The following is a 24,012-nucleotide window of genomic DNA, read 5'->3' as shown; positions in this document are numbered from 1 at the left end:
TGTGAACACATCAAAGTAGCTCTTTGTCTAAATAGAACCTCATGATTCCTCCACCCAAACTGGGATTATACTGGTGGTTCAGGTTGCAGGAGTAAACAAAGCAGTCTTAGCAAGGTGGATCTGCTTAGAGACAGGTGTGGCTTGGTGTCTTTCATCACTCTTCAGTAGTGAGACAAGAGGCTGAATTCTGTGTGGATTTATGGCACATGCAACCTCAGCTGTCACTGGGACTGCACAGGGTGCATATCATCAGCAAGTTGGCCTAAAGAACTGCTAAGGGGTGCTGTGATGGGGTGTTCACCCCCCACCACCCCAAAAGGGTCACCGTGGCTCACAAGAGACTATTTGACAGGATGGGCTGCACTGGGTAAGGTGTAAACTGGCTATACAGCCTTAACTGAACCTGACACAGCTGGGCAGGAGGAGGTGGGGCTCTTATAAAGCCAGAGAGAGGAGAGCCCAAGAAGGCTGCTGCAGGGGGAGAGAGTCAACAGCAGTTATTCAGGGTAGAGAGAAACGAGTAGGAAGAAGCCTAGGGAAAATAGGCACAAGCATGAGACTGCGTAGACCTCAGCTGCTGATTTTGTGACCCCTGGGCTTCTTCCTACTCCTTTCTTTCAACCCTGAGAGTAACTGCTGACTCTCTCCCCCTGCAGCAGCCTCTTTGTGCTCGCCTCTCTCTCTGGCTTTATTGGAGCCTAGCTGGGTCAGGTTCAGTATAGCCAGCCTACACCTCACCCAGGTGCAGCCCCTCCTGTCAAATAGCCTCTTGTAATCCATTTTAACCCATTCAGGGGTGGTGTGGGATGCGTTCAGTCGCTTGTCCATTCTGCTGTTCAGAAAAGGACAGTACCCACTGTGCAGAGCATCTTCTTTGTGCTGGTTTTATACTATTCCATAAAGTATGCTGTGCCTGCTTCTGACTCAGGGCTTGTCTACACTCACAGCTGTAGCACTTAGTGAAGACACTAGCTATGCTGGGGGGAGAGCTTCTCCCTGAGAGGTGGTAGCTTCATTGCTGGGGGTTCGCTTGGTATAACTACCTTACTCAGGGGGGTGGATTTTCAGCTAATGTCCCATGTCAGGTGGCACCACTAGCAGCCACTGTCTTGAGAGCAGAGTAGCTGAAGCCCTTCACTTATAGCCACACTATATAGGGGACTAATAGTGTGTGGAAGGATGGACTGGGGTTAAAACACTGTACTGGGATTCAGATGAGCTGGGTTCAATTCCTGGCTCTGCCACAGACTTTGTGTGTAATCTTGGGCAAATTACTTACTTTCCCTGTGCCTTCATCTATAAAGTGGGCGTAATAATACTTCCTTTCTCTGTTTAGACCAGTGTTTCTCAAATGCAGCCACCAGCGGCTTTTCTTGCAGCCACAGCCTTCTGGGTGGTTATGGGGGGCAAAGCAGTGGCCCCGCTCTGGAGACGCAAAAGCTGGAGTAGCCAGTGAGTTCCCCACCTTCCCAGAGGTGGTGGGGTCAGGCTTCATCCCTGGCAGGTTCCAGCCCCAGGGCTTTGGGCTCCATTCCCCGAGCACATCACCTCTAGCCCCCACTGCCCCTGGCTCCCGCTGCCTCTGTACCCACCTCCCTATCCAGGGCTCAATTTGTCCCCAGGATTCCCAGGGTTGTGTAAGTCTGCTGTGAAAAGTGATATTTGTGTGTTTGTTAATATCACTTTTCACAGCAGACTTAGTAGCTAGCAAGTCTAAAAAAAAAGCAACCAAAAAAAGAAAAAGAAAAAGAAAAAAGAAAAAAGTCAAGAACATGCGAAGCACCTTATTAGTGTTTCTATTCTGTTTAGGTCCAGTAGGAATAGTGACAACTGTACATTATTTTTATTATTGAGTCTGCAAAAAAAAAACCTACATAAATAAATTACAATGATTTGGACATGGATATGTGCATATTCATTTGTTTTTCCTAAAGTTAATTGAGTATTTTAGGAAAAATTGTCAGAGCAGCCACCAGCAAGAGCTGGTGGTTGCACTCTGAGGCCACCAAAAAATGTGCTGTGAGAACTCCTGGTTTAGATTGTAGACTCTTCAGGGCAAGCACTGATCTCTTATTCTGCACTTGTACAGTGCCTAGCACAATGGGGCATCTGCTGGAATCTCGAGGTGACACTGTAATATAAATAATTAACAATAACAGAGGTAATTGTAGATATTTCTTGCTACCTGGAACTCCAGGAAAGACAACAGAACAATGCAAATGGGGGAAAGGACCATGCCAGCCATGTGTACTGCTAATGTTCAGTTTTCTCCTTTTCCTAGGTATTTTGTACAGCATCAATAGAAAATGTTTCAGGATTTAAGGATCCCCTCAAAATGTAGCTCATCAAAGGAAAGGTGATACTAATCCTCCAGAGCCTTAAATTCCAGAGGATCCCAAAGCATGTTACAAAATATAAGCATTGCATCACCCATTACTGTCAAATACAGCCAGTTTTGGAGTGGAGGAGCTAAAGAGGAAATGCAGTAAAGAGAAGTTTTACATTCAGTACAGGCTGTACAGTTATCCCATTTAGTTTACAGGGTAGAGGCCTGGGGTTTGGTGCCCAAAGGTTTGAGTTTTATTCCTGCTGACAATCCAGGCCAGAGATCACGAGAAAGTGATGGGTATGGGATTTTTACTCCTGCGGACCTCAGATACTCAGAATAAGCTCCCCCTGACAGTCGGAGTGTGTAACACAGTGGCTAGGTGAGTCATGTCCCCTTCAAATGGCTGATCCATGCAGCAGTTAACAGCTGATTCCTACCAGCTAAGAGGTCACTCCTTTAGTTCAAATGGCAGAGTTCTGTGCTTTGGAACAAAAAGGTCCCAGATCCTGTTCCCATGTTGAGGGCCAGTTTTTGAAGACTTCTGATGGAGGGAGGAAGCTGTTCAAAAAAACAAAGAAAAGGACATCTGCTTAAGGGGGATAACAGGCACTGGAAAGGCACATCCCAGTTAGGAGGATTGCACCTTACCAAACAGGCAAGATGTAACTGTCAGTAACACTAGCTGACAGATGGTAACACCCCGGCACCGTGCATCACTGCCCTCTAGTAAATACCCTCAGAGGGACACTAGGGGGAAGCTAAAAGCTTTAAGCACGAGCCACACCCAGCTTTTGCTGCAGATTCCGCCCCCCCCCCCCCCCCGATGATTCACCAGCCGTTCTGGCTCCCAATACCGCTGCTGCTGTTTACTTCAGGTTTCCTACGTCTCTGCTCAGCTGGAAGGTTTGCATTTTTATGTTACCCACAGGAGAGCAGACGGCAGCAAAACACCAGCAGCAGCGGGAGAAGGCAAACATGTCTGGGATTGCAGCTAAATTAGCTAAGGAGAGGGAAACAGCCAGGGGCTTAGGCTCCAACGCAAAGGCGTTTAAGTACCTCAGTCAGGACTTTGAGAGGCTGAGGAACGAGTGCCTTCAGGCTGGGAAACTCTTCCAGGATCCATCCTTCCCTGCGATTGCCTCCTCTCTGGGGTACAAAGAACTGGGACCAAACTCACACAAAACTCAGGGCATCACGTGGAGGAGACCAACGGTAGGATACCTGCGTGATGGGCCCCCTGGGCAGCAGGGAGGAGGGCGAGAGAAGGGGGTCAACGTAAAGGGCAGGGCAAAGCCATGCCGTTGTCAGGAATAGCTGTGCTGGCTTGGCTGATGCGGGGAGGGCATTGATCAGGGTGAGCTTCCCCTGGAGGGGGGGGTGGGTTCCCCTCTCCACCCCCATGCAGGGGAAGTTCTGGGGGGCGGAAGATATTTCTAAATGAAAGAGTCAAAAGATACTTTCTATAAAAAACTGAGCTGGACTTTTCAGTGCATCATGACAGCATGAGAACTGCAGATGAGCTCAAACCCCTGATCTTAACCTCCAACCTCTGAATTTTAGGGGCAAGGTGGGGGAGGGATCTGCTCTGAATTTTGCATTAGGTCCTTCTCTTTACTAATGAGCCAAACCCAGTCCCTGGGATGTTACTACCCCAAAGTGGTTGGGGATTTGGATCAGGATCTATTGGCTTGAGCCCATCTCTAGCAGGAAGAGAGATTAAATTACACCTGACTAGGTTATAGAAACTGTCTCTCCTTAAAGGGAGAGGGGGAAGACACATGGATTGAAGGTCCCTGGCTAAGCAGCGCTACCTGACAGTTGTTTAGCCAGGGAGGATGAATGCACTCTTTCCAAGCTCAGCACACACAGCAGTTAAAGCCTGTCTATTGATCGAAAACCTTTTCCCCATCCCATAGAGAAGAATGCACATTACTGGTTCCTGCTAATGGGCAAGGGATGCACCTCCAAGCTGCCTGGTGCTGTCACACAGCCAAGATATGAGGGTGCAGATGCAGGCAGTTAATGGCTCAGTGATGTGTACCAGGCAAACCTAAAAAGTTCCAGCAGTTCGGTTTGGATTTATTCAAAACTCTTTGGTCTATAAAACTAGCTGGAAGGTTTGTGGGAACTGTGGAAATATCTGGGCTTGAAATGCTGAGGCACAAAAATGAACAGGAAGGTTAAGTGAAACTGTTTGAAGTTCAAAGAGATTCAGTCCAGTTCAAGGGCCAGAGTCACCTGGTGTAAGGTCGGAGTAACTCCATGGGAGTCAGGGGAGCTATATTGATACAAACTTGGGCCCAGATCTTCCTCTCACATCAATTTTATAATTATGCCAGATATCTTGCTTATCTTGAGTTCAATACAGGAAATCTTTTTACTTTTAAGACAGGAGCCAGTATTTGAAGCCAGCCAGAGCCATGGCTGGTTTTCAGTGCCAAACTCCATGAAGGGCAAGACACACAAGAATCCGCATTCACATTCCATTGCCTCCCACTATGTTTTCAGTTGAAGAGGGCTTTTTTTTACATGTAATAGCCAGTGGGCTGTTCTTAGCTGTTAGTTGACTCGTTTGTTGGCATTTCCAATCTATATAACTCGTGCCTGTTTACACCTGTTTGATATGAACAAACCCTGCTGAATTAATCCATGTCCCAACTCTCACACCATCCCCACCCTGAGATCCACACCCTACAGCTACACAGGTCTTTTGTGAACTATACCTGTCAAGTTTTGGAGTTGTTACAATGGACTCTGTCCCCATCACTACCTATTTCTTTTCCTTCTCTTCATCCTACTAATGTTGCCTGCTTCATTCTTCATTTTCCAAATCTCTGTGATAGTCTTTCCCACTTTAATGTCCCTATTTACACACCCCTTCCCCCTGCCCTCTCCATATACCCTTTCCTCTACTCTGACTGTTACAGGGAGGTTATATTTTCCTGCCAGCTGTCTAGCATCCCTTACCACTTTGTTTAGTACCTATCTTTTGTAGAGGTACAGCTGCATAAAGCTTCTTTGCAAAGGGCCACATTCATCCTTGGTGTATTAGGGAAGAATTTGGCTCAAAGTGCTCCCAAGGAGCATTGAAACAGCTCCAAGAACAAATGGAAAAATCCTTCAGGGGTAAGACCCAAACAACTAGAGCCCAATCAATATGCTATTTTACGAAGGGGCTGGTCGCCAAGCCTCTGTTTACTCAGGGAACCCGCTGTGGGGTGGCCAACACTGTACAAAGTTTTCTCTGCTGCTTATGTTTTGCCTTAGAGCCTACACCACCCTCTGCAGACAAGCATGTTAGCTTTGGGTACCATTGCGATCGGTCACCGCAGAAAGCTGCTTTTCTTAGCACAGGGATGAGTTGTCCAAGACATGGAGGCTGTTCTATACAATGTGCCACTCAGCCTTCATCCCCAGCAACTTAAAGCAGCTCGTGCTTACTATGCAATTGCCGAGCACCCATTCAGATCCCAGCAGAGTCCTCTCAGCTGTTAATCCTTCCAAAGCAGATATGGGTTCCCCGCAATTAATTGTCTCAGGGTCCTTCAAAGATTAGGCATTAAAATCTTGTATGTATAGGCCTGAAATTGTGCCTGTTGTAAAAACAGATATTTGCCCTGGTTTTCCTTGGCCATGATTTCCCTTCCCCATTGTTGTGCTGTGTTACCAGGGCCGGCTCTAGGCACCAGCAAAGCAAGCAGGTGCTTGGGGCGACACATGTGTAGGGGCGGCATTCTGGCCATCCTTTTTTTTTTTTTCCCCCCACTTCGGGACCGGCCCTGCCAGCGCTCACCCAGGTAGACGCTGTCCCAGCCCCCAAGCTGCTGCCGAAGACCAGGTGGAAGAGCCACAGCGGGTGGCCAAAGCTGGCTCCGGGACTGGGGTCCAGCAGCAGCGGCGTGGGGGTTGCCCTGGGACTGCTATGGTTTGCGCCACTGGCGGGCTCTGACATGTGGAGGGTGGGACACTTGGGCTGGGGTGAGAGGTTTTTCGCAGGAGTGGTGGGTGAAATTCTGTGGCCTGTGTTGTGCAGGAGGTCAGACTAGATGATCATAATGGTCCCTTCTGACCTAAATATCTATGAATCTATGAAGTGACGCAGGGCGGCCGCCCCCCAGCGCCACAGCCAGGGCTGGGCGAAGTGGCCTGAGCCGCCCAGGGGCTGCAGGAGGGCGGCCAGGAGCAGCAGTGGGGCCATAGAGGGGACCGGTGCCCGGGGCGCTGCCGTGCGGGGCCTGCGTCCCGCTCTCTGGGGCTCCGCTTCCCGGGGCTCCGCTCCCCGCTGGCTGGCTCCCTCTGGGTTTGCCCTGCCCCGGCTCCTCAGTGCCCTGCCGGGGCGATCCCCCTGGCTCTGCCCTCCCGATTCCTGGCCGGTCCTGGAGGCAGAAGCCCCGGCTGGAGGGACCCTGGGCTGAGGCATGGCCCGGGAGCCCCGTTGCTTATCCTGACCCTGCCAGCACTGGACCGGCTGGAGGCGAGGGGTGAGTGGGCGGAGTCCGGGCCCCCTGGGTGCCGGGAAGGAGTCGAGTGGATGCAGCCTCCGCCCCTGCCAGTGTCATGAACGGGATGCTGATGACCTGCCCTGGGAGTGAGTTACCAGTGACCCAGGGTTGGGGTGGCAGGGGGTACGGGTAGGGTGGGGGGTGAGAGCCCAGGGCTGGGGCAGTAGGGGGCTGCGGGTGAGGTGGAGGGGTGAGAGCCCAGGGCTGGGGCAGCAGGGGGCTGCAGGTATGGGGGGGTGAGAGCCCAAGGCTGGGGCGGCAGGGGGGTGCAGTGCAGGGAGGGAACTGATTGGGGGGAACCTAGGGCTGGGGTGGGGGGCAGCCCAAAATTTTTTTGCTTGGGGCAGCAAAAGTCCTAGAGCCAGCCCTGGTTGTGTTGATACACCAGCCGCCCCCTGCTCCTCTCCATTCTTGACACGATGGTATCCTCTTTATGTAATGGTTTTTATATGCTTTGCAATGGAGGGGGCAATCATAACTAGGGCTACGTTTTAGTCACAGGTATTTTTAATAAAAGTCATGGACAGGTTATGGGCAGTAAATGAAAATTCATGGCCTGTGACCTGTCCATGACTTTTACTAAAAATACCCCTAACTAAAACTTGGGCCAGGGACTGCGGGCACTCTGTGGGGGCGGGCCGTGGGTGCTGGGTGGGAGGCGGTGCACGGCCCGGGACCAGTGCTGGGGCAGGAGGGGGGGGTGTTGGCAGGACTGGCAGCCTCCCTACACAGCTCTGACTGGCATGTCCCTGCAGCTCCTAGGGGGAGGGGCGGCCAGGGGAGCTCCGTGCTCTGGTCCTGTCACAGTGCCATTTCTGCAGCTCCCATTGGCTGGTAACCGTGGGGGTGGTGCCTGCAGGGAGCCCTCCTGGCTGCTTCACCTAGGAGCTGCAGGGACACGATGGTAGGAGCCTCCCACCTGCCCCCCCCCCCCAAGGAAAGCACCACCATGCACCCCAAACCCCTGTCCCAGCTCTGAACCCCCACCCACACCCCCAAACTGCTGCTGGCCACTGCAGAAGTCACAGAAAGTGTGACTTCTGTGACCAACACACAGCCTTAATCGTAACACACCATGGCTGCAAACATACAGAAACTAAGATGGTCAGTAAGGAACAGACTTGGGATCTCCAGCATCTTAAGTACACTGCCTATCCCATGTCTGTCTATTTATTAAGTACTTTATGTATTTCATTCCAGGAGCTGTGTTCTAATCCCCAGTTTATTGTTGGAGGTGCCACCCGCACAGATATCTGCCAAGGAGCCTTGGGTAAGACAGAGATCTCCTGTTTGATTTTCAGTTGTGGTATCTTAACATGCTGTCCAAGTTCCACACCGTTAGTGTTTCATGTTAGACTCTTAAATAACTGTTTAGTTCTCTCTCCAGTTTCCACCCCCTTGCCTTTTGCCATCTCCCCTTATATTGTTGTTTTATCTGACCTTCGCTGAAAGCTCCTCCAGATTGGATTCTGTTTTCTTTGTCCATTGTATGCAGCATCACTGTCTGAATTAATAATATTTGTGACAAGTGGCAAATGCTATTCTGGTGGGGTCCCGTGTTTCTCCTTCATGTGATGGGTCAGGGTGCCGCCTCTATTGTTGAGGGCTCTGCTAGTGCCCTGGTGGGGGAGGAAAGGGGAGTGGGGAAGGGACCCAGGCCTACCCTCTACTCCAGGTCCCAACCCAGGGGCCCTATGGACAGCAGCTGAACACTGGGAGCTATAGTTCTTTCCCCTAGGCTACCTCCCATTCTGCCCCTTCAGCTTCTCGGGCTTCTTACCCTCTCTCCCATTGGGCAGTCCCTCTGCTCGAGCAGTGTTTCCCTCCCCTGGTACTCTGATCCTCCAGTCAATAACAGTACTCCTCTAAACTACAATCAGCTCTCCTCCCATCTGACTGAAGCAGGGGTTTTTATTAGGTTTCTGGCAGGGCCTTAATTGGCTCCAGGTGCTCTAATTAACCTGTAGTAACCTCTCCTCAGTCCACAGGCTCTGGTCATCCTGGGGCCCTTATACTTCCCATCGATGACTATCCTGCTGCCATCTGGCCCTGCTGTATCACATACTACGGTTAATTTTCTATTCTGTATAGGTTCTAATACCACCCTTGTCGCTGTAGCGTCTGAGCACCTTTCAGTAGTGCCTTAAGTGATGTGACTAATAGCTGTCGTGTGTGGTTTGTTCTCTCATCCTCTCTGCAATGTGCAGTGGGGTGTTTTGGTTTTTTTTTAAATTAACAAACAACTGTGCAGAGTGCACTAGACCTGCAGTTTAAAAAAAATAAATTGAGTGAGGAAGGAAATGTTATATGCAGTTTCATTGGGTAAAGGAGCATTTCTGAGCATTCCCTTGGGAACCACCTCATGATGGACCTTCTGGTGTATTGACCCATCTTGATTTTTAAAACACTACCAGGTTGGGGCTCAGGTGTGGTGGCCTAGTATGGTCTCATCTTGACATTTCTTCCTCCACAATATGTCTAAAATCCATCCTTTTCTTTCTGTCCAAACAGTCAACACTCTCATCCAGTGTCGCAACTCCAGTCACGACTGCTGTGTTATTTATTATGTGTATTGCCTTAGCACCTAGGAGCCCCAGTTATTGACCAGGATCCCATTGTGCTCAGCACTGTAGAAACACAGAACAAAAAGATGATCCTTGCGCTGAAAAGCTTTAATTCCTTCTGTTTCGCTGCCCTAACACCTGCATCACCTCCATGCTGCCAAGATCACCTTTCTTGTCCGTTGTGATGATCACATCACTCTCACACACGTACATCTGAGACCCTCCTCTGGCTCCCTGTTGAACTGCATAAAGTTCAAGCTTCTTGTCCTCACCTTCTAGGCCCTTAACAACTCTGCTCCTCCTTCTCCACTCTTGTCTCCTGTTACATCATCCCTTGCTGCCTCTGCTTCAGTCAATCAAATCGCTAAACTTTGTGGTCTCATCCCTTGAGCACACTGTGCAGTCTGCCATGACTGGCATGTCCTTTGTGCTTCAGAGCAAATACAGATTGATTTAAAGCAGCCTGACCCACGGTCTGCCTGTGGTTAGACCATCTATGGCTGGACAGTATCTCTTTTAAAAGATCTTGGCCTCTCTTTCCTTTGGTCACTTGTTTGGAATTGTCAGATTTTCTTCAGTCTGAATGACTGACTAATTTTAAGTTAAAGGAGAACAACAAAACAAGAAAGAACAAAAGTCAGATCTCAGAATGACAGCTGGCCCTGCACACAGGTAGGCTCCTGAGAAATTTAAAAGGTGCAGTACAGAGAAAACAAAGCCACGAGCACATATACCATATCTCTGAACAAGCTGGTGTTAAGATAAAACTAACAGAAGGGAATGTATATCCATCCCTCCTGATAGATATGTCTGTTACTGGCTCATTCCTGAGCTGCCTGCCACTGAGCTTATGCAACTGCAGGTCCAACCGGTTCCAGGAGTAAAAAGTTCAAGGTGAACCACGGAGCAAGGTGAAAGTGTAGGGAGTGGCTATTCCAGGGAGGGATCTAAATCCTGCAGTGAAAAATCTCAGTAATCTACTCCAGCCCCTCTGTGCTCCCACCCAAGGCAGTTAGCACTGCTAGGGCTGAACTCACCAGAGGAGAGCCTCTAGGCCAGACTGCAGTACTGCACTGGCTTGTGGTGTCAGGCAGGTGCTGGCAGGGGGGGAAGAATGTGGATACGGGCAATGCTGCAGGAGAAAGAAACTGATTAATGAGGGAGTAGATGATGCGGCAATGGGGTGTAATGTAGTCTTGATATTTTTTTTTGTGTGTGTGCAGGAACTCTGCCCTGACAGGTGTGATTCCTTCCCCTCCCCTCCCAGCCCCCAGCATGTTTCTGTATAAAAGGCGCCCTCCATCTGGCGTGACCGCACAAGTCCAGTGTATGTGAGGTCAAAAGTTCAGGAACATCTTTCCCACTGGTTCCCACCCCACTGCTTTACTCAGCTGTAATACGCTTATCTATAGAGAACACTTTTTTGATTTCAGTTTAAAGTGATAAATGCAACTAACTGAAGGGAAAACTCCAAGAATAATTGTTTAGTACAAATACAAACAAAGGGACGAACATTCCCAATATTTGCAGTTGTGTTTTCACTATTGTTTTTTCAGTTGGAATTGGCAAGCAATTAAAGGCCAAAAGCATTAAAGGTTGCTTTTCATCAGAATGATGTGGAGGCAAGACACCCTACATTGTTCATTTCAGATCCTACTGCGGCTGTTTTCAAGTTATGGTTACAATTTTTGCACTAATGAGGAAACTGGGTTTTGGTTCATTTCAGAAAGGAAGCTGTGATACGTGGTGGCAATCAGAGTGACTTCCTACTAATAATAAGTAAGGCACAATTTCTGTAAGAGTCCTGAAAATCAGAAACCCTACTTACATTGTGACGAACCTCTGGCCACCTATGGCGTCACAGTTATGATGACGCTGCACGTCATGACCATCTAGAAAGTCACCGTTACAGCAGGGATAGAGAACGCCAAAACCACAAGATCCTACCTCTTAAACTTAAGGAGCATCTCTCTTATTTGCTCACAGTATGGAGTGTATTGTTGAATCGTTCTAATTTTATCCAGTACAGGACTGTGATACACACACACAATCTGTAGCCGTTCATTACAATGTAAAATATATAATTCATTAGGTTCTCAAAAGCACCAAATATCTCCCCTTTAGGGTTTGTTTTTTCAGGAGAGGTGCTTTTATTATTAATTATTATTATTATTCCACAATTCTTACAGTTCCGGCGACAACTGTATTTAGTTCAGCAACATCAGATCGAACATTACTCAGCTCTGGTATTTGGCTAAAAAAACCCATCAAATGGGATGTAGTGACTCATTGTGGCAGAAGAAAGGAAACAATGGCCATTGCATAGAGGATGCTTATTCATTCTTTACAATTTTTTTCAAAAGGAAGTCACCATGGTATCACAACACTGGAGCATACACAGCACGGTATCTCTCATCTGTGTATAGACATAAATGGCGCCTCCCTAGAAAAAAAGTTTGAAAAAAATAACAAAAATCAGATAGGGCAAAGTCACAAAATTAGATGCGTGTTTTCCTATGATGGGGTTACTGTGTTGTGAGTAACTCACCCATTCCTCTCACTCACTCAGACAAATTAAAACCTGGAAAATGTAATGCCTTATCAAAAAAATTAGTCACTGTACTCCAAGTAATGATCATGTCTGCTAGATGCTTCTGATGGAAAGCCCCCCTAGGGGAAGAAGAATAAAACATTAGATATCATAATGCAGTTCACCACTGTGACTATAAAGTGTGTCACATGGAGGCTACAAGTGAGTGGACTATCTTCACTTATCAGCTGCATCCTGGGCTTGGTTGATTGATTGGTTTTTGACCCTAGCATGGGATGGAAAGTCCTTGGAATTATCCCATTTGCCACAGTGCATCCCACCCTGCAACTCCTGGTCTGCCACATGCCAGTATGTTCAGGAGCATACGTGCTAGGTGCAGTGAGTATTGGGGGTAAATCAAAAGGTTACATGCACCAGGAGTCAGAATGCTCAAACTTGTGTATGGACCCATCGGCCAATATTTTAAAAGGGCTTAGTGAATTCACAAGGGAGCAGTATTTGCAGCAACAGTCATTCTCAGTGACTAATTAGGGTGCCTTGTTTGAACCAAGTGCAGAGGGTTCACACCAGGCACCTTAATTAAATGCTCTGGGGGGCTGGGGTTATGGAGGGGTGCGGTGGCCAATAGGGTGCATGTAGAGTGCACAAGGAGCAACAGCCACTGTTCCAATCTATAGGCTGGAAGAACGACCAGGAAAGGAATACATCGCAGGCTCCCAGGACTGAGAGGCACCTTGTTGCCTCTTGCCTGCAACGTGAGGGAGTCTTTCTGGTGGTAGCTGGGTGTCAGCTGCCTAACACTACCAGCCTTTCAGGCACTCTTTTCTGGACTATGCCAGCCCTGTCCAGGCCTTGCAGGTTAACAGTGGGTGCACTCCAGTCCCTGAGCCCCTTGAAGCATTCCCCTGTGATGCTCAGCCCCTGACACCAGTGCTCACAGAAATCCCAGATCCTCTGCCCCCAAAGGGGCAGTGTGCCCAGTTTACCAGTTTTACCTTAAAGCTCTGTCCCTGTAAAATGTACAGCACTTAAATAACCCTCCTCTTCTTTTACTGCAAGAAAGAATAGAGATTCAACTAAAAACAGCAGAGAGTGGCAAAAACAAATGGTTACACTACAAAACAAAAATCAGAAAATGCAACCTAGGGCCTACACTTATTAATAGTTACCTTTCCTCTCTGATAAAGTAGGTTTCCCCTGCAACGTTCAGTCTGTTGCAGAGCTTCACAGAAACCAGAATCCAGATTTTCACAAAAAACATGCCCGCTCCACAAGTTGTACCTCTCCCGGATTTCTGTTATGCTGAAAAATGTTTTGTCTCTGTTCATAGACAGGGTGATCCCCTGTCTGTTGTAATAAGAAAAGGAGGACTTGTGGCACCTTAGAGACTAACAAATTTATTTGAGCATAAGCTTTTGTGAGCTACAGCTCACTTCATCGAATCATCTGATGAAGTGAGCTGTAGCTCACGAAAGCTTATGCTCAGATAAATTTGTTAGTCTCTAAGGTACCACAAGTCCTCTTTTTCTTTTTGCGAATACAGACTAACACGGCTGCTACTCTGAAACCTGTTGTTGTAATGTTCCTTTTTTACCTCCAAGTGGTTTCCGTTGTTTGCAGTTGTCTCTGATGGTTTTCCATGGTTAGTTTTGGGATGCAGCAATGCTAGACAATTATATCATTGGCTAACCAGGAAGCGGTGGCAACTCCCTCCTGCTGGAATTATCCCATGGTCTCATTTTTACTCCAAGATCATAAAGCATACTTTCAATATAGTTACATTATTCCTTAAATATTATTCATACATACGTCTCACAATGAGTCTTGCTACATTGTGAGCTTTCTGTAGATACCTTACATGTTACCCCTTATGGATAAATACGCTACAAGACATGTATTTGGTGTAGTGAGTTTGTCAGACCTCAGATGAGTTGTTTGACAGAGGGTCCCCTTTTCTTTGCAAAGGGCCTCTCTGTCACAGTAACTTCACTCTCTGCTAACAGTAATCCTACCTTGTGTGTCTTCTTGGTCTGAGTCTCTTGCACACAGATGCAATTTCTTACAACCTTGGGCTCAAAATCACAAAGGCACTAGCAGCCTTCACGTTCGCTTTGAGCCATTAGCATTACAGAGGCATGTGCCAGGCTGATGGGTAGCGGGCCCTCACTCTTATCCCTGGTGTACAGAGTGAAGACATTTAGGATGGTAGGATCAAGTCAGTCAGAAGTCACATGCTACTGCAACAGTGGGGCTTCCTGACTACCGTTGCCAGGTACCAGCACTGACCCACCCAATACCCCTCTGTCTGCATCTTTGTTTACCCAATAAATGCTCCCAGTCCAGGCTTCTTGAGATCCCATGGCAGATAATTACCATTGGATTATCACAGCTGCTTCCTTCTAGCTAATACCAGCTGTGACGACATATTTGCATTTCTTTAGAGCAGGGGTGGGCAAACTTTTTGGCCCGAGGGCCACATCTTGATGGTGAAATTGTATGCAGGGCCATGAATGTAGGGCTGGGGCAAGGGGTTGGGATGCGTGAGGGGATGTGGGAGGGGGTGCAGTGTGCAGAAAGGGGTGAGGGTTTCAGGAAGGGACTCAGGGCAAGGGATTGGGGTGCAGTGTGCAGCAGGGGGCTCAGGTCAGGGGATTCGGGTGCAGGAGGGGTGTGGCAGGGGGTTGAGGGCTCAGGGCAGGGGGTTGAGGTACAGGAGAGGGTGTGGAATGCGGCAGGGGGTTGGGGTACAGAAGGGTTTCGGGGTGTGGGCTCCAGCCCAGTGTGGCTTACCTTGAGTGGCTCTGAGGTGGCAGCGGCACACAGCAGGGCTAAGGCAGGTTCCCTGCCCTGGCCCTGTGCCACTCCCGGAAGCGGCCAGCATGTCTGACAGTGGCTTCTGGTGGGGCAGGCGTCTCCATTGCGCACTGCCCTCGCTGGCTGGTACCATCCCCGAAGCTCCCATTGGCCATGGTTCCCTGTTCCTGTCCAATAGGAGCTGTGGGGGGCGGTGCCTGCAGGCGAGGGCAGCACACGGAGCCCTCTGCCCCCCACTTCGTCCCCCAGGGGCCGCTTTAGGCCTGCTGCACCAGGAGCTGGCAATCTTGTGGCCCAGTTTGAGAGCGCTGATGGGCCGGATCTGGCCCGCGGGCTCTAGTTTGCCCTCCCCTGCCTTAGAGGGTAGTTTAAATACATACTTCCACTGAACCTCTGCAAATGACTCATGGGGGAGTGCTGACCCCCTCATCTCTCTCTGTTTTATGGAACAGTAGCTAAACTCTTATAATTATTAATGAATAATCAGTCACAAGTGAGGTATATTAATATTTCTAACACTTATGACTATAATCTAAGTTAATGCACCAAGAGATAGGTAAAGATAGGATGAGGAACACTGAGCCGTTTATACAGGAAATACGGTGACAAAAATAACGGATTCCTCGTACTTATCGCAGGGGACGCTCTATGCATAGCATGCCTAGACAGATGTGGGGTTAATTCTGGTGGAATCACAGCAGGATTTCTGTAACCTGCCACTCCTTTCCTAGAGGTTTATTAGACAGTCTGTTCTTCTCACACAAAGTCTCTGCCACCCCTTGGGCTTGGCACTCCTGTCTCTGCCCAAGGACAATCTCTATCCAAACCTGTCGGATAGGTAAGCTTGTAAAAGATGCCAGTCCCTGGAGTCCAAGGGTGATGGAGCAGTGTTTCCTCACACATGGCTAAAACTCCGTATTCCATCACCAGGCTCTTTACTTGTACAGCCTTCAATTTACTATGACTTAGTGGGCTAAATTTCCAGTAACTGCTGGAGTAGTGGGACCTGAACAGTAACAATCTTCTACTCAAGGTGGTCCCAGTGCTCACATCCCTTCCACACATGGAAACCATCAAAGGCTCCTGCTACCCTTCACTTCCTGGATTTTGGGGTGGGAAAAGGGAGAATGTGTATGTCTGGTTTACACCTCTGGAGCCTGAGAAGCCCCCATAGAGAGGATCCATGGGTACAGGCTCCAAGTTATGTCAGATCCAACCCCCGCAAGCCCAGGAAAGAAGGCAGCATACATTACAACAGACAGACTCAGAGAAGTTTACAGTATTGTTATGGTTAGAGTGAGCTCACCCCCAGGCTCTTGTATTTGCATTGTGGGTTGAGCAATCATGAGGGAAAAATGCCTCCTGACCTGAACCTCCACAAGCTAGTAGTGTAGAACCTGCCTCCAGCTGTCCCACCCAGCCCACAGAGCACAGGCAAGGGGACCAGCTGTAGCTCTGCCCGGTGTCTTGTTGTACTCCACTCTCAGAGACCAACAGCTTTATCTACCTCCCCAACCAGGCACTACACACACTCCTGGCAGCCCCTGCACTCTTCTTCTTATTCAGGCTGATCTCACTCTTGGCACATGAGTTGTGCCATTAGCTGTGAACTAAGTCTGGTAAAAGGTGTCTGGCCGACTAAGAACCCTGGAGGCTGAAATCTTCTCTGCGTGCAGCTCCCACACATATGCCTTAACCCTGAGCAGGAGGCGGTTGAATCTCCAGGACCCATTCAATGTCTGGACTCTCTATGGAGATGGCTGGGCCCAATTAATGTAATGGTGGGTGTGTGCGATTTGCAGATCAGTCCACAGGAACTAAACAGTCAGCGTAGTTCACGCTGGTTGTTAGCCAGGCATTGCCCTTCAGTCGCTGACAAAACAGGACAGAGTTGCACTGGGCACGGGGAGGTGAAAGCTCTGAATTCCACAAGGCTGGGATGTTTGCTTTGTCTAAGTGTTGCTTTCAGTGCTTTGCACTACAAACAAGGGGGGAAAGCCACTGCATACTGCAGTGAAGATGACCCATCCCAGCGTGAGGGAACAACGGAGCCAAAGCCCAAAAGGAAGGAAGGGAATTAAAACACATGACTTTGGCTACTGTGCTTTTTTTTTTTTTAATGTTTCTACATTCAGAAGGGGAATTTCAGCTGGCGCTGTTCCTTCCTGTGTCTCCAAATGCACAAGAGGGGGGAGGAGGAGAAGGTGGGGTGGCCAGACCAGAGACCTCTTTATTGGTTCAAAATGTGCTCAGAAATCTCTGCAGTACAGCTCAGCTGTAATAAACCCTTGTCCCATACAGACATAGCCATTAGCAGGGATGGAACCCAGAACGTTCCTTCAGTGCCGAAAGCAAAAGACCCTAAAGGAATAAAGCTGTTAGCTGGGCATATGCATCAGGCTCTTAATTTTGCTGGGCTCTGTCCATCAAGAGAGACATGATCTCATCCGCCCCCTGATCACCAGGCCCACCGACAGCAATTCCGGGCCCCAGGGCAGAATAGTCAATGGGCCCCCATGCATGCACAAGCCACGCCCGCACGGACTTGGTCCACCTGACATTTGGGAGATTCTGCGCCTGTGCTGGCTGGTGCCCAGCAAGCTGCTGGCTGTGATGCTGGGCGTGCTCTTCCGGCACAGCCAGGGCTTTCATATGCCCGCCTGGTAGGGTTGCCAACTGCCTAATCGTGCAAGCCCAAAGACCCTTGTCCTACCCCCTGCCCCGCCCCTTTCCTGAGACCATGCCCCTGTCCTGTCCCTTCTCTGAGGCCCTGCCCCCTGCTCACTCCATCCCCCATCCCGCTGTCGCTTGCTCTCCCCCACCTTCACTCACTTTCACCAGGCTGGGGCAGGGGGTTGGAGTGCGGAGTGCAGGCTCTGGGAGGAACATAAGAAGATAAGAATGGCCCTACTGGGTCAGACCAAAGGTCCATCCAGCCCAGTATCTTGTCTGCCGACAGTGGCCAATGCCAGGTGCCCCAGAGGGAGTGAACCTAACGGATAATGATCAAGTGATCTCTCTCCTGCCATCCATCTCCACCCTCTGACAAACAGAGGCTAGGGACACCATTCCTTACCCATCCTGGCTAATAACCATTAATGGACTTAACCTCCATGAATTTATCTAGTTGTCTTTTAAACCCTGTTATAGTCCTAGCCTTCACAACCTCCTCAGGCAAGGAGTTCCACAGGTTGACTGGGTGCTGTGTGAAGAAGAACTTCCTTTTATTTGTTTTAAACCTGCTGCCCATTAATTGCATTTGGTGTTCCCATGATATAAGAACTAGGGGCCAAGTAAATAACTTTTCCTTATTCACTTTCTTCACACCACTCATGATTTTATATACCTCTATCATATCCCCCCTTAGTCTCCTCTTTTCCATGCTGAAAAGTCCTAGCCTCTTTAATCTCTCCTCATATGGGACCCGTTCCAAACCCCTAATCATTTTAGTTGCCCTTCTCTGAACCTTTTCTAATGCCAGTATATCTTATTTGAGATGAGGAGACCACATCTGTATGCAGTATTCAAGATGTGGGTATACCATGGATTTATATAAGGGCAATAAGATATACTCCATCTTATTCTCTATCCCTTTTTTAATGATTCCTAACATCCTGTTTGCTTTTTTGACTGCTGCTGCATACTGCATGGATGTCTTCAGAGAACTATCCACAATGACTCCAAGATCTCTTTCCTGATTAGAGGAAGTTTGGGTGCAGGAGGGGGTAAGGGATGTGGGCTCTGAGAGGGAGCTTGGGTGCGGGAGGGGGTGAGGGGTGCAGGCTCTGGGAAGAAGTTTGGGTGCGGGAGGGGTGCAGACTCTGGGAGGGAGTTTGGGTCTGGGGTGTGGTCTCTAGGCTGGGTCAGGGGGTTGGGGTGCATGGTGCGGGCTCTGGGAGGGAGTTTGGGTGTGGGAGGGGATGTTGGGTTGGGCTCTGGGAGGGACTTGAGTGCAGGGTGTGGGCTCTAGGCTGTGGCAGGGGGTTGGGGTGCAGGAGAGGGTAAGGGGTGCAGTGCTTACCTCAGGCAGCTACCAAAAGCGACCAGCACACCCCTCTGGCAGCGGCTCCTAGGCAGGGGGGCCAGGAGGTCTCTGCGTGCCATTGCCTGCAGACACTGCCCCAACAGCTCCCATTGGCTGCATTCCTGGCCAATGGGAATAGTGGAGTTGGCACTCAGGGAGGGGGCAGTGCGCGAAGACCCTCTCCCCAGGGGCTGCAGGGCTTGTCAGCCACTTCTGGGAGTGGTGCAGAACGAGGGTGGGCAGGAAGCCTGCCTTAGCTTCACTGCACTGCCGGCAGCGGTGGTCAGGGACTCCTGGGGGCCCCCAGGCCCTTTTAAATCACCCAGCCCTGGGCAATTGCCCCCTTTGGTTGGCGGCCCTGCCCATCACCACCATATCCTACCAGCATACTTGTGCTCGCAGCCTTTGTTACTATTTTTATGTCTAATAGGAAACCATTTATCACTCTTTATTGTATATGATAATGATATGCGGTGGAGCATCTTAACCAAAATACCAGACAAACTATACCTGTCAGTGGCTCCAGGATTTTAGGAAGAGCTCTGATCTTCCTTAAACCTCCTTTCCCTTTCCTCTGGGCCAATAACTTCTTTAATTGTCCTTGGTGGAGACAGAATGAGCCAGTGACCAAAACCCTCTCAGTTCAAGGATTAAGAAAGAAGAACTTATGTAAAAACAAGATCCTCAGTGTGGAAGGAATTTCTGGGAATTCTTTTCCAAGTGCATCTGAACCCAAGCGGAGTGTGTGACTGTTTGTTTGGGGATTCCTTGGTAGAAAAACAGAAGAACAATGGCACTTCTGTACAGACAGGCTGTGTAGGGGAGAGCATGAGGCCTCTGCATTCATTAGCCTAGAGGGCTGGTTGCAAGGGGCCCTGCAACCTTTCCCTCCACAAATAGGATCATTTTGAGGTTCTGAATAACCCAGGCAGCAGGGGACAGAGGTATTTGTAACTAATTGCAAACTCATCCAAGGCCAGAAAGGACCATTGTGATCATCTAGTCCAGAGGTGGGCAAACTACGGCCCGCGGGCCACATTGTTATACCAATAAAATAAAATCAGCAGGATCTTATTAAAGGGAATAAGGCAAAATGCCACATTTATTGTAAATACAGAAAGAATCATAATAAGCCGTTAGTTATAGCTATAACATTCCATTCCATTTCATATTTATTCACACATTCATTCATACACACACGCACAAAGTTCTGCAAGGTTGTCATCATAGTTACCAGCCTTAGAGTTGCTTGTGCCAAGCCACTGGCCAGGTGGCCTGGACATGAGGAGGGAGCAGGACCTTGTCAGATGCCCATCTGATGCTCCTGGAAGTTGGTTTGCAGAATCAGACCCCAAAGTTCTCAGTTTCTAGAGTCCATTTTTATAGGAATTTATTGCTATGCCAGCCTATGGGAATTGGTTCATCATGCTGTTGCTGAATCAATCGGCAGATGGCACATTCCTGATGGCTCCCTGCTCCCAGATGTTATCTTGTTCTTTGATTCTCCCATCCTTGAGGCTGTTGGGTGGATCCCAGTCTGCCCTCCGGGGGTCCTCTGGTTGTTTCCACTTGACGCCTTCTTCGGACGATGGACACTGGATTCTTAGGCTGGCACCTCCCTGATCATTCATTTATTATCCACACCAAGCATCCATCCACATACATCCTCTATCTCTATTTTAATCACAATTGTTAACAAAGCGAAATGAATACAACAAAAGGGTGGGGAGTCTCTGTGTGCTGTTTCTGTTGTTACAAAGTATTGCTTTGAGTCTCTGTGTGTGTGCGTGTGTAGTTGTTGTTACAAAGTATTGCTTTGAGAACAGACTCTGTTTTAGGATGTACTAACACAATTAGCAGCTTGCAAGTTTCACACAGAGAGGGAGAGAAACAGTAAAAATAAGAGACCAAAAACCAAGAGACCTCTTAATTAGTAATACCCTCGAATTTAAACTATGGGGAATCAAACTAATTTGTGATTTTAATACAGAACTTCTTTAATATGATCCACCATAACAACATCTGACCCGTGGGACTGTCCTGCCTGGCCCTTGAGCTCCCGGCTGGGGAGGCTAGCCCCCGGCCCCTCCCCTGCAGCCTCAGCTCGCTGTGCCGCCAGCGCTCTGGGTGGCGGGGCTACGAGCTCCTGCCGGACAGCGCAGCTGTGAAAGCCGACAGGTGTAGTGTATTGAATTGCTTCCCACAGGAATGTGCTACTTATGGCTTCCAGTCCTGGTGCTCTGAGCAGCATGGTAAGGGGGCAGGAAGTGGGGGGGTTGGATAAGGGGCAGGGGATTCCAGGGGGCAGTCAGGGGACAGGGAGCAGGGGCGGTTTGATGGGGCAGAGGTTCGGGGGGGGGGGGCATGGTCAGGGGCGCTTGGATAGGTGTGGGAGTCGCGGGGGGCCTGTCAGGGGGCCGGGGGTGTGGATAGGGGTCGGGGCAGTCAGGGGACAGGAAGCAGGGGGGATTGGATAGGGGGTGGGGTCCCAGTGGGGTGGTTAGGGGCAGGGGGGTCCCAGGAGGGGGCACTCAGGGGACAAGGAGCAGGAGGGGTTCGATGGGTCAGAGGTTCCGAGGGGGACAGTCAGGGGGCAGGAAGTGGGAGGGGGCCGATAGGGGGAGGGGGCCAGGCTGTTTGGGGAGGCACAGCCTTACCTACCCGGCCCTCCATACAGTTTCAGAACCCCGATGTGGCCCTCAGGCCAAAAAGTTTGCCCACCCCTGATCTAGTCTGACCTCCTGTTTAGCACAGGCTAGAGAACATCCTCAAAATAATTCCTAGAGCAGAGCTTTTAGAAAAGCATCCAAGCTTGATTTAAAAATGGTCAATGATAGAGAATCCACCATGACCCTTGTTAAGTTGTTCCAATGCTTAATTATTTTCACCATTAAAAGATTACACCTTGTTTCCAGTCTAAATTTGTCTAGCTTCAGCTTCCAGCCATTGGATCTTGTTATACCTTTCTCTCCTAGATTGAAGACTCATTATTAAATATTTGCTCCCCATATACTTACTTACAGACCAGGGGTGGGCAAACTTTTTGGCCGGAGGGTATGGGGGGAGGCTCAGGGGTTGTGGACTCTGAGCGGCGCTTACCTCATGAGGCTCCCGGAAGCAGTGGTATGTCCCTTCTCCGGCTACTACATGGAGGTGCGGCCAGGAGGCTCTGCACGGTGCCCCATTTGCAAGCACTGCCCCTGCAGCTCCCATTGGAGCATGTAGGAGCCAGAGCGGGGCCATGCCACGGCTTCCAGGAGCTGCGTCGTGCGGCCCCAACCCAGCATCCCGGCAGGAGCAGGGCTGAGCTGCTGGTCCAGCCTCGACCCAGTGCCCCGGCCGGAGCGGGGCTGAGCTGCTGGTCCAGCCCCTGACCCAGCACCCCAGCCGGAGCACCAGAGCGGGACCAAGCGTGTGGTGCAGCTCGTGGGCCTTAGTTTGCCCACCCGTGTTATAGAGGGTAATCAAGTCACCCCTTAGCCTTCTCTTTGTTAAGCTAAACGGATTGAGCTCTTTGAGTCTATCACTATAAGACATGTAAATAGCCTGTTAAGAATGTATTTCACACCCCAAATGCCTTGTGTCCATATCTTCTGCCCATTTCCTGAGCACTGTGGCGTTCCAAAATGGATCTAGAGTGAACGGAGCTCTGTTCCTATTATGACTTCCCCTGTACTTCATCTTTACATTTTTAAGGAGTCTGCAAGGGCAGTTGGCATTTTGTGAGGCAGAACTGATGAAGCATCTTACAGAGGAGACGTGCACTATGCTCTCTCGTGGGAAATTGACTTCTGCTCTCTGTCATTGTACTTTAATCTACAGCTAGAGTCATTCCAACTGGAAGTGTGTGCTTGGTCTTTGTCTGGAAAAATAACATCCCAGCTAGCAGGGACTCCTTTATAGCAACAGAGCTGGCCATTGGTGCTCGGCTAAGGGGTGGGTTTTAAGGTTTATTTACGTTTCATGCCATTTGGTATAGGAAATGGGAAAAGGAAGAGGGATTCAAGCCTGCAAATTATTTTAAAAATCCACCCCTTCCAGCTCTTCTTTGAGATGTACTGAGATATAAATCCAGTCACTGTGATCTGTTGGCAGAGAAAAATTGGAGAACAGAGGGGGTGCGAGGGAGTTACAAGATCCCCGTACTTCTCAAAAGGATGGTGTTTGTGCTGCAGACGTTAAGCTTGTGGCAGCATTCAATGGTGGATTAAGGCTAAATGACCCCACGCCAGACTTCCTTCCAGACACCCAGCTGAACCCTTCTCTTCATCCCCTTCACAAGTCTTTGATCTTCCTTCCAGTGGTGACAGCTGGCCATTGGTTAACTGCTGCTCCATCTAGCCCCCTCTTGCCATGAGTCTTGGACCCCACAATCCCCAACAGCCCTTTTGCTCTCCAACGCCTCATCTCAAGGCTCTCTTCTATATTTGGGGTGCACAGGGAGAGGAGGAGCACGACTTATTTTAGAGATGGGGGAAACTGAGGCATAGACATTAAGCGTCTTACCCAAGGTCATAAAGCAAGGCAACGGCAGAAATGGGAATGGAACCCAGGAGTCCTAACTCTTAGCTTCCTGCTCTAATCAGCAGAGCCTTCCCTTGTAGGCTACAGGAGTAGAAAATCAGTTGGAAAAGTGCAGTCAAAGGAGCATACCCTGGAACTCAGCTCTTTGAGATCCTGAGGCTCTTTAAAAGAACTAGTCACCTCATTAACATGCTGCTCAAAGGGTCTGAGATTGCACATAAAGGTGATCTTTCACTACTGAACTCATGTTTATTATTTCCTAGAGTAACTACAAAAATAGATAATTTGCTATTTGTATGGAGTCAGTCTCCTCTCCCTCCCCTCCGTGAAAGCATGTTTTTCTGTCTGTCTGTTGGAAAAGTACATCGCCGGTACTGAATGTGAGGCTCCAGCCTGCAGCCAGAGTGTACGTTGGCTTCGTCCCAGAGAGAGCAGAAGGGCATACCGCACTAAGAAACAGGGCTGGCCTTCAGACCTTTTCTGACTTGTGGCTGGCAAGTCTCGGAGGCTGGAACTTTGGGCTGGATCAGGAGGGCTTCAGTGAATTTCCACAGAGACAAATAAGAAAGGTTGGGAGATTGAAGGACCTTGGTTGATAAATATCATTTAGGGGGATGCTGTATATGGGAATTTGTGAGAGCGTCAGTCCCTAGGGTATGTCTCTGCAAGAGCAAATCTGCAGTCGCTCATGAACTGGAGAAGAG

The 24,012-nt window shown here is 49.3% G+C and overlaps 1 protein-coding gene across 1 annotated transcript in view; it reads left to right on the top strand.

The window, feature by feature from the left end:
• The first annotated feature begins 3,138 nt into the window (after nt 1-3,138).
• Nucleotides 3,139-24,012, top strand: part of CAPN2 (calpain 2) — a 54,939-nt gene continuing 34,065 nt past the window's right edge. Inside the window, exons 1-2 of the mRNA XM_007071722.4 lie at nt 3,139-3,541; nt 8,032-8,101. Of these exons, the coding sequence (XP_007071784.2) occupies nt 3,245-3,541; nt 8,032-8,101 (367 nt within the window). The 5' untranslated portion in view covers nt 3,139-3,244. The remainder of the gene's footprint in view (nt 3,542-8,031; nt 8,102-24,012) is intronic.

The sequence above is a fragment of the Chelonia mydas genome, chromosome 3, assembly GCF_015237465.2.
Source record: "Chelonia mydas isolate rCheMyd1 chromosome 3, rCheMyd1.pri.v2, whole genome shotgun sequence".
Lineage (NCBI taxonomy): Eukaryota > Metazoa > Chordata > Testudines > Cheloniidae > Chelonia > Chelonia mydas.
The sequence above is the reverse complement of the archived record's forward strand: the minus strand, read 5'-3'. Positions and strand labels throughout refer to the sequence as shown.